Source organism: Phycodurus eques, chromosome 5 (assembly GCF_024500275.1).
Source record: "Phycodurus eques isolate BA_2022a chromosome 5, UOR_Pequ_1.1, whole genome shotgun sequence".
In the NCBI taxonomy this organism is placed as follows: Eukaryota; Metazoa; Chordata; class Actinopteri; order Syngnathiformes; family Syngnathidae; genus Phycodurus; species Phycodurus eques.
Window position 1 is genome coordinate 22234191 of NC_084529.1, and position 17583 is coordinate 22251773.

The window sequence follows — 17583 nt, forward strand, 5'->3', positions numbered from 1 at the left end:
ACGTCGAGGGCCCTTGTAGAAGCTGCTATCTTGTCTCAGCCAAGGGTCCGAAAGCCCATGTCTATTACCAGAGGCACCCCAAGGACAGATGTTTTAGGCCTAGGGGGTGATGGAGAACAATAGCACATTAGATTCCTAATATCTCTCAGATGCAGGACTCGGGGGAAACCAAACTCCTGGGTAATCCAAATTCATCCCTTGCTTTCTTCTGTCCTTCTCTCCCCCTCATTTCCTCCTGTCTTTCTTCTGGTTCTTTACACTAAACAGAGTTTGGTCGTCTCTGCCTCTTGAGGTGCTGAATCGTAGCCTGCAGCTATTAGCGACTCAGTCCATTCATCAAAAGCGGGACCCTATCCAGTCAGGGACGAGAGTCTCCCGACTAATGAACCCAGTATGGTGAGAACATACTGTATGTGTGTGTCAGATTATTGTGAAAATGTATAATGAAAAAACACTGCACCTATTTTGATGAGAAGATCCATTGTTGTCTTAAGTGTCAATTTCTTAACTATTCAACTAAAACCTGAAATGAGGAATGACTCACAATTACCATTGCATGAGAAACAGAAGGACATTTTTGTTTGGATTAGACAGTCAAAAATAGCTTTCTGGATTTCTTACATCTTTTGGTGTAATGGTGAGCAGAATCATTGGAGCTCCGACTGAAAAACACATTCTTCCAAGTACATACATCCTAGCAATAGCAAATCCCTACTGCTTCATAACCAGCATGGAGCCTTCAACCCCATCCTCCAAACCGAAACCAAGGTTACACCTTGATGAGCAAGGAGGGAGGCTAATTTAGTCCCCAGGCTTAATTAATCCAATGTCTTTTTTTATCAATGACTCGCAAATTGTGCTGCAATAGCGGTATCGTCTGTCCACAGAGCTGTGGAGCAGCGTGTTGACACTATAGGATACACTTAACAATTTGACTTGTGCTACATTTACACAACAACAGTCGGATAAAAACCTGGGCAAAAACAACAATTGCTCATGTACACAGGTATGTTTCAAAACAATCCTCCCCACACTGACCAGCAAAAATGTATTAACATGCATGCCAGGCCAGTAGTTGGCCATTTCAGTAATACGTTGCATGTACAGTATGTACAGCAACTGTTGTACGTCGGTACAGAATTGTCTTTTGAATACCCTAACAGCGCATTAGTGTTTGAGTGTGATATTCTTTTGCAAGCACAGACTGAACACTTGTCACTTAACGACTGTTAAATGTTTACGTGGAAATGGCAACGCTGGCAACACTCTCAATGCTGGCATAGTAATGGCACTCTGTAGGCAACACGTGTTTATGGATTTGCCCAGCTGCCAATGGCTCACTGCCTTTCTCCTGCACCCTAGTGTCATTTTTGTCAATTATGATTTGTTGTTGTTGAGCATGTTACTCTGATCTTTCTGTGTAGTTTACATGTTTTTCTGAATGAATAAATGAATGGTTTATTTTTGGTCATCCTTGCATTAAATTACACCCAAATTAGCCATTCATTGATGCAGTCCCACCTCCACCTTAAATTCGTCTGTCACACCTGCAGCACACCTCACCACTGTTCTGCTGCCCTTGTACATGTCCTGTATTATGGTAACATACTTGTCTGCCACTCCAGACTTCCGCATGCAGCACCACAGTTCCTCTCTGGGTACTCTCTCATAGGCTTTCTCTAGATCTACAAAGACACAATGTAGCTCCTTCTGACTTTCTCTGTACTTTTCCATCAACATCGTCAAGGCAAATAATGCATCTGTGGTACTCTTTCTAGGCATGAAAACATACTGTTGCTCGCAAATACTTACTTCTTTCCTGAGTCTAGCCTCCACTACCTTTTCCCATAACTTCATTGTGCGGCTCATCAACTTTATTCCTCTACAGTTGCCACAGCTCTGCACATCACCCTTGTTCTTAAAAATGGGCACCAGCACACTTTTCCTCCATTCCTCAGGCATCTTCTCACCTGCTAGAATACTATTGAACAAGCTGGTCAAAAACTCTCCTCGATGCTTCCATACCTCCACAGGAATGCCATCAGGACCAACTGCCTTTCCATTTGCATCTATTTTGCACACTACTGGCACCAGTCAACATATTTCCATCTCTATCCTTAATCACACTACCCTGCTGCACATCCTTCCCATCTCTATCCCTCTGTCTGGCCAGCCTGTATAGATCCTTTTCTCCTTCGTTAGTGTCCAACCTGGCATACATGTCATCATATTCCTCTTGTTTGGCCTTTGCCACCTCTACCTTTGACCTATGTCGCATCTCAATGTATTCCTATCCCCTCTCCTCGGTCCTCTCAGTGTCCCACTTCTTCTTAGCTAACCTTTTTCCTTGTATGATTTCCTGTACTGTGAGGGTCCACCACCAAGTCGCCTTCTCTCCTCTCTCCTAAAAACATAAATAAATGCATGATGTTCACCAATAAAAGGGCTACTGCAGCACTTCTAATCGATAATATGTTTCTTCACTTATAAATGCAGTCGACTTATCTTTTTTCTTTTCTTTTTTTTGTTTCATCCAGCTGTTATGTCAAGCAGAATTGACGATCTTTATCCCTTTTATGCCAGAACAGTTTTACTGTGTCACAGTGGAGTTTTTAAGCTGCCGCTGTGGTTACTTAGTATTATAATGGCTATTTATTGAGAATCAGAGGCGATGAGTTGAACAGAACGAAGTTTCTAGAGGGGAATGAGAAAAGAAGACAAAAAACAAAGTACTAACTGTAAACAGGATGAGAAAAAAATCCTTATATATCGAGAACAATGAAACATTAGATATGAGTGTTGTATGGGGCAGTAGTGCTACACCCTGTGAGGGAAGGACAGGACAAGATAGGACGGGACAAGGACAGGAGAAGAAGCATGCAGGACAACGGTCGTGAACCCGGCTGTACAACTGAAGTGTGGTGGGAGTGACTATGTAAATTATAAAAGTCTATAGGACGAGAGTGTGAGTGAGGGGATACCGAAGCAATTCGCATATTCATGAGTTATTTGTCGCAATAAGTGAGTGGCCCCACACCCAGCGAAAAAGTCCCAAGGGTGTGTGCCTGCGGACACATGCAAGTGAATTGACACCGTTTCGCATGCACAATGACTGACAGAAGTGTCCTGTAATTGCTGTGCCTGCACCGCGGTGGCTGAGGACCCCACCCAATCAAATGAGAGGCGGGATCGGGTTTAGGAGTCCACGGGGCACATCCCACACCAAGGGACCCAAGGCGGTCCGCTGGCCCCACCTAGGCGCCACGACAACCAGCCACCCGGAGAAGGCCGCAGGTACCCAATTCCACCCCACCAGCCAACAATTTGGGAATGTCTTTGCTCCATGTTGTATGAATCCTCTTACGTCGCAGAGGTCTCTTCTTTTAAGTATGCATTGTCCTAACCGAGGTGGCACTTAAAACTAACGATGTCATAAATTTTTCCAGCTAATGTGGCACGTGTAAAGGGAGAGTCGGTGGGTGGGGTGAGGGTCTGGTGATTTGAGAGGAGGGATGATGAGATTCGATGGCCTAGCCCAAGCAATGAACTTGATTAAACTAATCTCATCTCTATCAAAGCATCCTTCTGATCCCTCTTGTCCCATTATTCATGGCAATGGGATAATTACACTGAGAAGCACGGGGCCAGACAGCTAGAACTGTTACAGGCCCTCAGACCCTGGGCTATATGCCTACTCCACTGTGCAGCCGGTTCATTCTAAACACAGATTAATTATGGTCAATGGGACGGTTCACATCTGTCACTCCTAGTGAGGAAAAATGGAAATGATTCCTCTGAAGATGGAAAAAGGATGTATATTAAGTCATCTGTTAGTCGGAGGTTCAATAGGGTTGAATAGGGGCCGCATTTTAATTTTGACATTTGTCAGAATAATGTGGGAAAACACCAGGGGTTGTTCTAATAGCTTGATTGTACAATCACTGTCCTGGAAAACCCACAACCTCATAAGTAATGACACCTGCCTCTGATCCACTCCGTCAATTTGAAATGAGCCTATACTCTATATGGACGTCTACAGCCATTTTCATGAGATTCAGTGTCAGCAAATTTCACTTCATAATTCCATATTATTAAGACTGTGTGCAATGATCACATTTCTCATTCAGTCATTTTTTTTTAAAGCATGTTAAAAAAAATAGCAGAATACAAAAATTATTTAAAACCTATTTAGTTTGAAACGTTATGCACTTGTGTGTGTGCACGCATTCTATTTCCGACTCCCAAGTATGCAAATTAGACCGTAAACATAATAATATATGTTTATGCAAATGAAGTATGCTTCAATGTATTAAGCAGGGGGCCCGGTAGGGTACTTGCAAATATTTTCCTTTTTAAGTAAATGTTTTCTAATTAATAACACATAAATAATTGAGTAATGCAATATTTATGTAATCAACTCAGAGGTGTTTATGGTACATCTACAATCTTTCCAGGCACTTACATTTGCAGCTTTGGAGTGCTCTTCCTCATATGGAGTGTGCAATAAAAACGTGTGGGGGTTTCTTAAAAATAAATATAACCCTGAACAGCTTCACGGTGCAGAGTGTATTTTAAAAAGCATTTTGTATTTATTTGGTTTCTGTGTTGGACCTTTTAATTTTTGTTAAGGGTGATTTCAGTCCTGTCCTGTAGACCATTATGGTGTGCAGTCACACACACACACAGTGCCAAGCACACATCCCAAGGGAGGATGAAAAGACAAGACTAACAGACAACCAGTCAATGTAATTATCTCCTGGAGTGGTGTTTGTGTGTGTGTTTGTGTGGCGCTCTGGTCAAAGCTGTGTGGCCCTCTGTGCTTGTTTGCAGGTTCTTTTCACCACCACAATGAGTAGGCTTCTCGCAATGCTGTTTTTTTGTCCGATTGAGGTTTTCTTTTTTTTTCTTCTTCTTTTTTTTTAATACTATCTCAGAGGGCTTACATCCAGTCACTGACAACTGACCACACCACTTCCAACCAACAAGATTATTTGGCTGCACAGTGCAAAAGCTTTTCCAAGCTCTCTCTCTTTAAGCTTATGAGACAAATGTTGTATTGTTTTAAATGCAACTAGAAATTACTTCACAATAATACAAAATATATATAAATTAGTTTTGTCAGACATGTTTTTTCCCCCCCTCTGGGTGTCAATATGTAATAAAACGTCCATTTTAACCAATCTCTATGAGCCTTAAGTCTTTCTGTTTGTTATTCATCATTACTTATAGTGCACACACATTTGTTGCTGTATTCTTTGTAATTGTCACCATTCTAATGACCTGTTTTTTTTTATTAGCCGCTTAATGTAAAATCCTAGGGGTGGAAGGATATATTGATATTGCAATGCAGCACCATGCTTCTCTCTTATGTACAGTGGACCCCAGCAAACTCGCGTTTCGGCACAGGCGGAATGAATCCTCCTATTCGCGGATGTTTTTCTCAAATGCGTGGATAAACCGGCAATAAGCGACCAGCGTGTTGATAATGCTGCAATCTGTGGGATGCATTCTCTTCTGTCAATACTGCAAAATACACACTGAACACGTTACACAACTTCTGGCTTTCCTTCCAGATCTCCAGTGGCTGTGTCAACAAAAACATTTGTAATCATTACTAATTTAGTTATTGTTACTATTTAGTATTTTATTTGAAAAAGAAAAAAAAACAGTTTGACTGACATATGGTTACATTTTCCCTTCTTCAGTTGTATATCGGGATTTCTTCTAATCTATCAATTATCATATTATGATACTATCATTATTATTGGTAAAATATTGTGATCTTGTTTTATGAGTAAATCTGTGATTCACCCCCATAAAAATTTTTTTTAAATGCAACTCATCTTGTTCTTCATTTCTTTGTTAAGGTTTAATTTAGCTCTGCGACCACAGTTGTGCATTGACCGCCTGACGGTTTCTGCTTGTCAACACATGGAGAAGTTTGTCTTACAGCATTTTACGCATCCTCCGTCCGCCTCCTCGGTAAATAAAACTTAATCAAATGTTATTCCAGAAACCTTTGTAACTGTTTAATCTTCATTAACCAACTTTCTAATGCTTAAGGTCGTCAGTCATTTCTGGCCACAAATGCATTTACTTTAGTGTTATAGCAGCCCAAAACAATCATGTGTCCCTAATGGATAAATTGTGCACACTGTTTATTCAACGAACAGGAAGTTCCTGTTGTATTATATTATGGCAGGAATATTCATGTTAAACTTGAAAGCATTCTACAGCTTTATGCACTTTTATTTTTTATTTTTGACTGGCTCAGTACACATTAAGTATTTTTCCTTGGATCATACCTTAGATAAATCATCATATCTTGTGAGCTTGGCTATTAACAGCAGTGTCCTTTCATTCCAGTTTTCTCCCGACTCCTGATTTACACAGTTTAGAACCTTGGCCATATCCCTTACCTTCCAAGGAGATAGTGTAATTAAATTTGTACTTTTTACAAGTCGTACTCGATAAATCTGAATAAATTAACAAGGCATTACGAAGACTGCTACATTAAATTTGCATAGTGTGTTTAATGAATATGCAAGTGCAAGTGAAAAGGTCTGCTACTGTGAACTCTTGAAATTAGCATAACTACTTCCAGCATGTTTCTTAAATAATGCTCTCATTTGCACATCACTGAGTTGGCTAATTCTAACTTCAGTCAGTGTAGCCTCATAATTAAGACTCCCGCTTTAATTTTTAATGAAGTTTACGTTACATCAATCCTGACAGTAATGAGAGGGACATGAAAACAAAAAGGGTGCTAATAATTAAATTCACCAGCCACTTTGTGGCACAGTAATTCCTGAGGAGAAATTACATGGCTAATTATTAATTTGCTATTCATCCCATTCCACGGATAGACTCGGATAACGGCTTGTCTTGGTACAAGTTATGCTGAGATGCAAAATGCCTTTTCATTGCCCCCAATGACTGGGAGGTCTCACATGGATTTTAGTGCACAATTAATCATGTTGACACTCTCGATTAAATGCTTTTTATTGGTGCCCATTTATTACGCCATATTACCTAAGTTGGTTTAGCGCCTGTTGATGCCTGTCACTTGGATGAAGACATAAACAGGGTAATGATTGAATAACAGTGCAGATATGGGAACAGTTCATGACCACAGCAAAATTTGAACCCAAGCAAACATTCAGATATACTGAATGTTACAAATCCAAGTTGCCTCGTTGACGGGTGAGTCTTGACGTGTGATTTGAGTCTGACGCGCAGACCGGTGCATTCATCCCTGAAAGAGAGAAATTGGGTTACAGCTGTTCAACAATGACAAGCACTGATAAAAGCACATTTTTGCAACTGTTCTAAATAATCTGGACTGAGATCATAACATCAAAACGTGCCCTATAGAACACAACATTTGTACATCAAGATATTCATCTCACAGTGAGTACATAGATAGACGAGAATGTTTTTGTCTTTTTGTTTGTATTTACATTAATTGGGGACTCTAAATTGCGCGTAGGCGTGACTTTGAGTGCGAATGGTTGTTTGTTTCTATATGCCCTGCGATTGGCTGGCAACCAGTTCAGGGTGTACCCCGCCTCCTGCCCGATGACAGCTGGGATAGGCTCCAGCACGCCCGCGACCCTAGTGAGGAGAAGCGCCTCAGAAAATGGATGGATGGATGTTTGTATTTAAAATTTGCATTGTCAAAATGATCAATTATTGGACCTACAACAACTCTAAAGTATGTACCCCAGGCCAGTAGTTGGCTTTGTCAATTTTGCAATGAAACACGCTTTAAAAACATAATTAATGTGATTTTGCTTGATGTAGATGTAAAGCATCTAACGGTCGACGTTAAATTCATCTTAACTTCCCATAACTGATGCCATGTTGTTCTTTAGATTGCAAACTAGTTGGGACTGAATAAATCTCCGAGCACCCCGTTTTGTCTCAATTACTTCAAGACCTGATTAATCAGCAGTCCCAGACAAATGACTGGATTCTTAACGATCAATAAATCGATTATTATGCCTGTTCCTTGCACACTTAATACACATGAGCATGTGTTCCATTTTAAAAAATGATCATTTTCAGGGTTGACATGGAATTTTTATCAGTGTCACTTTGAGACCTGTTTTGCATGAAACACTCAGGTGCCTTTCGCCCCATTTTCAGATGAAAATGCAGTCATGTAAATGGCCCTTCGTTTTACATAAAAGAAGTTCAGTTCTGTTTCAGATTTAATGTTCTTTGTCACGTGTGCCGTGTGATGTACCATCCATTCTAGCATTCTATCATCACCATGTATTGACTATCATGTATGATCGAGAGTAAAGTGACGAAAAACATGACCTCGTGAGTTTCGTTGCAAAGTTATCACTTTTAGAACTCCTCCAATTCTTTTTATCTTCAGTGTGACATGTCTTCAAAGTACCGCATCCTCCTTGTTGTCAGGGCGACAGCCTATTCTGCTGAAAGTTAATTATTTGGGATTATAATAGCGGTAGTTTAGGCAAAGGAACAAAACATTTCCCAAGTTGATAAGACTGTTAATATCTCTGTGCAGCCCACATTTTCTGTGACCAATAGTGATGCTTCTTCATATGGGGCAGTATTTGACATTTCATAGGATTCTTCCTGTTCCTTCCCATCAGTCTATTATAAAAACCCAAACCTTAACTCCAGATCAAATTTGTTTGACAGAAATGTAATTATATTCTTTTGTGTGCGTGCCGCAGCCCGTATGTATTGTTCCCTGACTATAATTCAAATGCTTTGCTACCGCTGAAGCACTTGCTACTGAACAGGTCAGAGTCAACAGCATTAGTTTTGAGTGTTGCCTCTTAAGGGCCTATACTAATCAACATCACAGTTCATTTGTTATGTTGCCACTAGACTTCAATGACAAATCCCTTATACCGCATGCTGTTTCAAGTGCCCTTTATCAACAATTTCAGACACATGAATACATATTCTTCTCTCAGCATTCACCATGCTCACCGTGGTCCTCGGCTGCCTGTAGCACAGAGTTGCATCGCCACTCTGACATTGCAGTCTTGTGGAATAATGATGCACCAATGTGTCCCGCTTTTCCCGAGATGTTCATATATTCAAGCCTCGACTTAATTAATATAACAAAATCCTTGTTTCCTGCGCCCTTTTTGATTAGTTGTGGATTAACAGGACCTTTATGTTTTCCTCACCACGGCTCAGGTTAGCTCTCCCTATTACTAAACAAATGAATTAGTGCCTGGAAATGTGTCATGCATATTACCTCTTAGCAGAGGCATAGTGAGCTGGTCAAGCATGGAGGCGCTTTATACAGCATATTCAAGCAACATTGCTGATTTGTGTTTCTCCATAAAGTCCTCTTGTGATTATACTGTGAGGCTTGTTGTGCTTAGCGATTTAAATTAGAGTCTAACAACAGCATATTTCACAGCCCAATTAAGACATATCAAGAAAGGGTACACTTGGTTATTAGTCACTGTGTTAGTGCTCATTGGTGAGGTGATGCCACCTTTGTAATGTAACACAAAAAGAATGTGAAATTCTAATGAGATATGGGTGTTATTTGTGTTTTCACGAGATTTTTGTCAGGTTGTGTACAAACACTAACTCAATGGAATTAGTAGAATTACAAAACTGACTATTGGGTAGCTAGAAAATGATTAAATTAATTGTGTGTGTGCGTGTGACAATTGGACGCTGCCCGGTGGAATGTGTTGTGGTCGTCTACGAACATGCATTTCATGCATGTTCATTATTTTTGAAATGTTTGGCAAAAAACAGTATTTCCAAAGATTGCAGTCTTTGCGGTAATAGACGTCGTAGTTTGTCCCCTTGAATAAATAAATGCCATTGTCTTGTTTTGCTGATGTATAGTTATTTATTTATGGAAAAATATATGCATTAATAATGAATATTATCGCAAAAATGCATTTGCAAGGAAATGCTTCCTCCAATAAATGCCTCACCCCTAAAGAATCTTAGCACAATACATTTCTGTCAGGGCATCACTTAAAGGGGTAGTTTGCAATTTTCAAAAAACATCAATTTTTACAAGGTTCAAATCTTGTCCCATTGAAATTAATGGCAATGCCATAAATCTGTTCCAGCCTTCTCCAAAAAACAAAAAACAAAAAAAAAATGTTAGGTGTATTTTAATGAGGAAAAATAGCACTCCCTAATATTGCCCCTTATAAAAACATACAGTAATAACAATTCGATATCATTAAATATAAATAAATAGTTGTGAATGGCAATTATCGTACTCTTTCTGGTGTGCCCACCTTGGTCACCTGGGGGCAGTACGAAACAGGCAGACAGACAGACATATACTGTTCATTGAAACGTTTGAACTCCTTCAGGTCATCAGTACAGCACTACTATTAGTAATTTTTCGCAAAGGATGAAGAATATCTGACGGTGAGTACTGTTACATGTATTGCTACAATGTTTGTGTTCAGTCCATTCCTTTAAAAAAAAAAAAAAAAAAACAATAAAGGGGACTTTATGTCAAATGAGTGATTTATGCTTAAAGCGTTATAGCACTGCAACATAGATGCTATTTAGCGTTAGCAATAAGCTAGTGGACTGAAAGGCTAACAACTGGGTATAAAGATGAGCAAGCAGAGCAAAGGGCCTTCAGGCAGCTGAGGATTCAGAAGCAACACGGAATGAACAACGATTCTCCTCAACAGGTACGTTTATCACCTCTTTTTGATTTTTAATTGATTGTACATTCAACAAATGTAAAACTTATATAGTGTAGTTTTCAGTATTACCTTCCCTTGCCCGTCGGGGGTGTCCCCACCATCACACGTGTGTTTTTGTTTACTAGTGCCATAAACACCTTCCATATTGTTATTATTATTATGTATTGTGTTGTTCTGGTCTTTGGCATGGTTAGCCATCCTTGGAGACTGAGTTTTTTCCCCCATGTATTAGATGAAAGACAGAAAGGAAATGCCCCTCATTTGGTCCCAGTTGGTTAAGTGTATTCCGATCACTGCCAAGGTCTGGATGAACGCGAGTCTCACAAAAGACCGCCGTGCCTTCCAAGCACACAATAAAAAAAGGATTTTCCTGATGTTTTTTAAATCCCCAAAGGAGTGACTTGTTTGTGGCGTCGCTGTAACGGTCTAATGAACGCCAGTGTCAGCTAAATGATCACTAAGATTTTTAACCTCAATTCCTTTGTTAAATTACAGGTAAAAAGTTCTTATTAACCTGCCTTCTGCCAGCATGAATAGCAGTTCTCTCTGAGATGAAGAGATAATATGGGCAACAGAGGGAAGAGGCGTTGGAGGTTAAACCCACAACTTTGACCCACAGAGGTCAAACTGTAAGTGACCCACTATATCAATCCATTTAGTGCACTTCACTTCTTATGTCACGTTTGATGTTTCCCCACATCGTCACGGCAGAGTAGTTATGATTTTTAAAGCCCCCATCGCTTCGTCTTTATCCTTCCATTAATATTATTTCATCCTGTGATCCCCTTTCTCATTGTGCAGCTCAAAGTCCTCCATCTAATTTTTATCTTCTGCAAAATTTAACGCTTTGTGACTGAACTTAATTCATATCTTTTCTCCCCCTCTTGTGCATCATAGCCCATTTTTTTTATCTCCCTTCTTCACGGTGAATGTTCACTCTCCTGTTGAAATTATTGTGAATATATTATGATCGAAACGTGGCTCGATATTGCATTATTTGCTCATTTCCAGCTATGAAGCCAGGAATGTCCATAATTATCATACACGTAAAAGCCCTTCGTTAAGAAACCTTGTATCGTAATGAGGGCCTCCTGTGTTTCCCTCGCCATATTGAAATGGACTGTGTCATATTGTTATTCTGTTTTTCTCCCTTTCATCTTCCTCCCCCATTTACATCTCTCCTCGCTTTCACCATCCTCTTTGCCTCTCTTCTCTTATCTGTCAGCAGATAACTATCATGTGTAGTTTAATAGGATGATTTGTTGTTAGGCAGGCGCGTGTCAGAATAAGCTGGGGAAAAAAGCTAAATGATGAAATGAGTGCGCGAGCTGCGCTGTCTTGTCTGTAATGAATCGTGCGGTTGGCTGAGGGGCGCGTGGGGGGTCTCTGATTTGGTTCCAGTCGGCAGCACAAACATGGACCTCAGGTAGTGCACTCATCAGTCCTGCTGTTTCTCACCATATGGAGTCAATGATCTGGGAGAGCCCTACACACACACATATCGCGCGCGCACACACACACACACACACACAAATTATTGTGGTTATTGTGGTTGTAGTAAGAGCTCTAATATTTTGACTCATGTAGCCTATGAAGGTAACCCATTGAGGACCACGGCTACTTTGTGAGGAGGTGCATTTAGGCATCACTCCAAATGACAACCACAAAATAAAAATACAGTGAAATGACCTGACAGTAAATATCACAATCAATTGTGGCTAGATACATAAACAGGATAAATGAAATCAGTGAGCGTCAACCACAATTTTACCGCTGTAACTCCCGTGATGGTCACATAGGGAAACTGCTATCTCTACGTTTGCATGCGTTTTCTCGTATCATAGGTAATATCCAGTTCATCATTTTGAAAATATTAACCGCAATAATAATAATAATAATATATATTTTTTGAAAGAAACATGATATGGTTGATTGAAATTCTCCTTTTCTTCTCATAGTTTACAAATATTTAATTGGATGAAAACGCACAAGTACAAATTGAATTAGACGTTCCCGCCTCCGCAGAATTGAGATATCTGTTACAGATGATGTACCGTATAATGAATGCCTAATTTATGTAATTAGACCATTAAGCATAATCCGAGCATATGCTCTGAAAGCCCCGAGGTCTTTTTCCAGGTACTCCCTCTGATGTCACCCCGCACAAAACAACTAATGGAGTGGGACGAGGAACACTCTGATATCCTCTGTTTGATCACAAGAGGAAAACATGCAAAAATGTAGCATTATTCCAGATGAGACTTTAACCAACGCAGCGCTCCTCTCCTGGCGAACATATTTAGCTCCTGAGGATGGCCTTTAAGAGGTGCGAGTGTCCCGTCACATGGGCTAATTTTGGCATTGAAGAGCTCCTTATGAGGGCCCTCCGTCTGCTAATTAATTGTCATTCTGCTGAATATTCATACCTTACCATCAGAGCGTCCTTAATTGCACCGTAAAACATCTCCGGGGGGCTGAAATCACCGCGGACTTAATTAGAAGCGTGGACCTATTGGTTGACTTGGAAATTGTTTTCGCTTGCTGACTCTCACACTAATGCAAAAGTCATGACAAATCGCTTTAAAACCTCAGACCTGCTGAAAAAACAAACAAACAAACAAACAAACAAACCAAAAAAAAAACGATTTCATGTACGTTGTAATTGCAATTAAAGTTGACGTTTTGTAATAGACATAAAAATGTTTGAATTGAACACAGGTTCCTTTATCCATTAAGACACCATTTTATTGCTAGCACAGAGAGAAATGTACTTTACAATAGAAAAGAGCATGCAATGATTTCCAAAAATGAATAAAATGATAGATTTGAAAAAGAATACAAATATAAAAAAAAATAATAATAATAAAAGTCTACAAAGAAATTAGTCTGCTCCAAACATTGCACATTTAACACATGATCACATTTCACAATTAGGCAATATTTTGCATAAAGGGGAAAAAAAATACATGGTTCACCGAGTAAAAAAATCCCAATTGTTCCAAAGAATCCATCACCTACAAATTGGGATTGAAGTGAAATTATTGCATTAATTAATATTTACTGACCTCTTAAGAACCACTCTCAACCCTTAATGATTCCATAAAACCGGTTGGTCCCCCACTCCCCCCCACCCCCTGCGTGGCTCTGGGTGGTAGCATATCTCAACTGGCTTCAGTGTGTGACAATATTGTTTGGCTATCATTTGCCGCTTTAGGATGAATGGCATCGATCCTCTTTTAACAACATTTGTTTCCTATTGTGTTCGGGGGTGCAGCAGAGGAGGGCAGACGTGTGAAAGTGGCTGTTTGATTCTCTTTTTCATCCCCATGACCTCGGCTTTTGTGTCTCGTCACCCTGGGAATGTCACGCCTCACTACTCTACTTTAAGATGTTGCAGAGAGTGCCCTTTGTTTTCTCTCCTCTTTTTTTTGTGTGTGTAAATCTCGCACAAAATTGTTCTTCGGTGAACCCCCTCCTCCTGCTTATAAAGGATACTTCAGACTGAGGCACGGTTCACAAGTGCAATGCAATTTGGCTTATGCCAACCTTTGTTCGGCTTTTTCTACAAATGACCAAACATAGTGCAGTCTTGATCTACTGCTGCTTGAACTCGGGAGTTTGGGTGCAGCGAAGAGAGCCCCATTCACACTCAGAGTCATGGTGGTATTTTCAGTGCGTGCACTGGACACGGACAAAGGCCCTATAATGATATCCCATCACTTTGGAGCCACGCACTTTGTGCGTGACATGAGAATTTAAAAACAAACAAACAAAAAAACGTGCATGGCCCGTTAGTTGTTTTTTTTTTTTATTGCACATAAACAAATAAAATAGATGAATCATTTCAATTAGGCTGAAAAGCTTAAAGAATGGTGCGTAAAAGCACACGTGACATTTTCCCCATTTGCAGAATAAAATGAGCGTAGATGATGTGATTGACTTTTACGCGCACGAATTAAACACAATAAAAGATCCCTTTTTTTGTTTGAAAGAAATAGTTTTTCTTAAATACATGAATGAATGGTTGTCAAGTGTTGTTTATCCATGGCGATGTGTTGTCATTATCCGCACTTCCTTTTGCACAAAACCTTTTGGGCTGAACATTAATAGGAACTGACAGGTGTTAAAAGCCACTCTGCAGGGGAAGCCCCCCCCCCCAAGAAAAAAAGAATAACACCCGCACTGTTTAAAAGATATTTCCCGGGCTTGCAAATTGTTTTTATTTGTTTTTTTAAACAGTTTGTATGTTATTTTATTGTAAGGTATTTCTATTTTCAAATGCTCTCTTTTGTGTTTTGAATTGAGCGTCTGCTCTTCCAAGGGCAGCTTCTGCTTTTTTTTTTTTTCTTTCCTGCCCCAAATGTCCCCCGCAATGCGATTCTTTTCTGTAATCCATCAGACTGGTGATGGGGTGCATTGTGGATTTATTGGGGTGGTGGTGGCGAGGGGGTAAGGTTTTGGAATTTGCATAAATTATGAGCAAATCTGCGTGTGCGTGTGTGTGGTCCTCGCCATTGCTAACCCTCCAAGCGGAAAGGTGGCCCTCCATAGGACCCCCCCCCCCCCCCCAAAAAAAAAGCTTGAATAGCAGTCGTTCAAAATAGGCTTCCCATTTGGTTTTCACATTCATATAATTGACTTATGGATATTTTATACAGTTTTCCACCACACCATCTTCAAGGGTTTATTTGCATTCCTGAAGTACTTTTCATTCTGCTTTACATAAACACAATGGGATTGATTGGCTCATGAAGTTGCAGTTTGAACAGCATTGTTTGCATTGTGTTGCAATGTTTTCAATGGCGTCCGCTTCCCCCAAAATGTTTGCTGTGCGTTCGTGTAAACAATGGACAAATAAATTAATCCAATAGTTGAATCCAAAATCGGCATGCATTTTTAAATGTTTATTTTAATGTTAGTATTACGAATGACGTTATTTTTACATGTCCGTTTGTCTCGTTGTAGGTGTTAATACTCTGTTATGACGTAAAATACAAATAGTCTAAATGTTATTTTAGCACACAACACTCAGGCGTTTCCCCTTTAAAACCAATCCCAAATTCAACTCCTGCGGCCGTATTAATTTCAAAATATGTGTGCAAATGTCAAGCGTAAGCGCATACCTCCACACACCGAGTGCCATCGCAGTTCAATTCCGCCAGCCGAGCCTTTTCACCCCTTTTTCTGTCTTCAAATGGAAATGATTTCCATTGGCCCAAGGTGTCCATGTAAATAGGTGTAAATGAAACCAGATTATGCCTTCCTCCCTCGCCCTCCTCCTCCTCCTCCTCCTCCTCCTCCTCCTCCTCCTCCTCCTCCTCCTCCCATGGCAATTGTCATGTGATAGCAAAGAGGTGGCACATTAATGGAAGCGCCTCGGCGGGGGTCTTTTCTGCTCATGTCACTACATAAAACTATCAGATGGTTCGAGGAGGGCCATGGAGGCATCATCCACTTAGTCCGGGACGCCCCAATGAAGTCTTGTGAGCTCGCCTAGCGGGAGCAGCTGAGAAAAGACGTCCGGGCAATCCGCCCCTCTCTCGGTTGATGGGTTGGCGCACAGGCTGGGAAAACAACTCCTGCATGAAGAAACTGGCACCGAGGAATTAAGGGTGACTGCTTTTTTTTTCTTCCTTTTTTTTGGGGGGGGTGGGGTGGGGTGGGGGGGGGTTGAAAAGTATATTGAGGATGCCTCGTCCGGGGAGAAACACGTACAGCGACCAGAAGCCTCCGTACTCGTACATCTCTCTGACGGCCATGGCCATCCAAAGCTGCCCGGAGAAGATGCTCCCCCTTAGTGAAATCTACAAGTTCATCATGGACCGCTTCCCTTACTACAGAGAAAACACGCAGCGGTGGCAGAACTCGCTGAGGCACAACTTGTCCTTCAACGACTGCTTCATCAAGATCCCACGGCGCCCCGACCAGCCGGGCAAAGGCAGCTTCTGGGCGCTGCACCCCAGCTGCGGGGACATGTTCGAGAACGGCAGCTTCCTGAGACGCCGTAAGCGCTTCAAGGTGCTCGGCGCGTCCGACCACCTGGCCCCCAGCAAGCAGTCCGACGCCGCCCACTACCTCCAGCAGCAGGCCAAGCTGAGGCTGAGCGCCCTGCAGGCGGCCACCGGGACGCACTTGCCCCAAATGTCCACCTACAACCTGGGGGTGTCCCAGACCTCCACCTTCAAGCACCCGTTCGCCATCGAGAACATCATCGCCAGAGAGTACAAGGTCCCCGGGAGCTTGGCCTTCTCCACCGTGCAGTCCATGTCTGCCGGCTACCCGCTGCACAACCAGCTCACCGCGGCCTGGCCGCACATGTACAACGGCGGCGTGATGGACACGGCGGCGCCCATCTCCATGGCACCCGGCGACTACAGCGCCTACGGCGTGCCCCTCAAGTCCCTGTGCCACGGGCCGCAGACTCTGCCGGCCATCCCGGTGCCCATCAAGCCCACGCCGACCTCCATGGCCGGCTTCTCGGCGCTGCCGCACCACCTGCCCGCCTTCCTTTCCAACTCGCCCCAGTCCCTGAGCCCGACCTCCCCGCAGACTGCCACCAGCCAAAGCAGCCCCGCCACCCCCAGCGAGACGCTCACGAGCCCGGCCGCCCTCCAGTCGGTGGCCGTGCACTGACCGAACGGACCAAACCGACCGCTGGTATCACCAACCCAAAGTTGATCTTTTTTTTTCTGTGTCGTACGTCGGACGCTATTCAAGGCGAGTTGCGTATCGATTCACTTGTGTCTATGTTGAATGTGTCGCTTTAAATTGTCTCATGAAAAGTCCAGCGCAGATTCTCACAGTATTGCTCTTTCAAGATCATATAAATTATTTGAAGCGTTCATCGTGAATTTGACGGTTGACAGAGGACTTTTGTTAAGGTTCCATACGG

The 17583-nt window shown here is 41.8% G+C and overlaps 1 protein-coding gene across 1 annotated transcript; it reads left to right on the top strand.

The window, feature by feature from the left end:
• The first annotated feature begins 16379 nt into the window (after positions 1 to 16379).
• On the top strand, positions 16380 to 17324 carry foxb1a (forkhead box B1a). Its single transcript, XM_061677121.1, has one exon. It carries the CDS (start codon positions 16380 to 16382, stop codon positions 17322 to 17324), a length of 945 nt encoding a protein of 314 aa, XP_061533105.1.
• Positions 17325 to 17583: the final 259 nt, after the last annotated feature.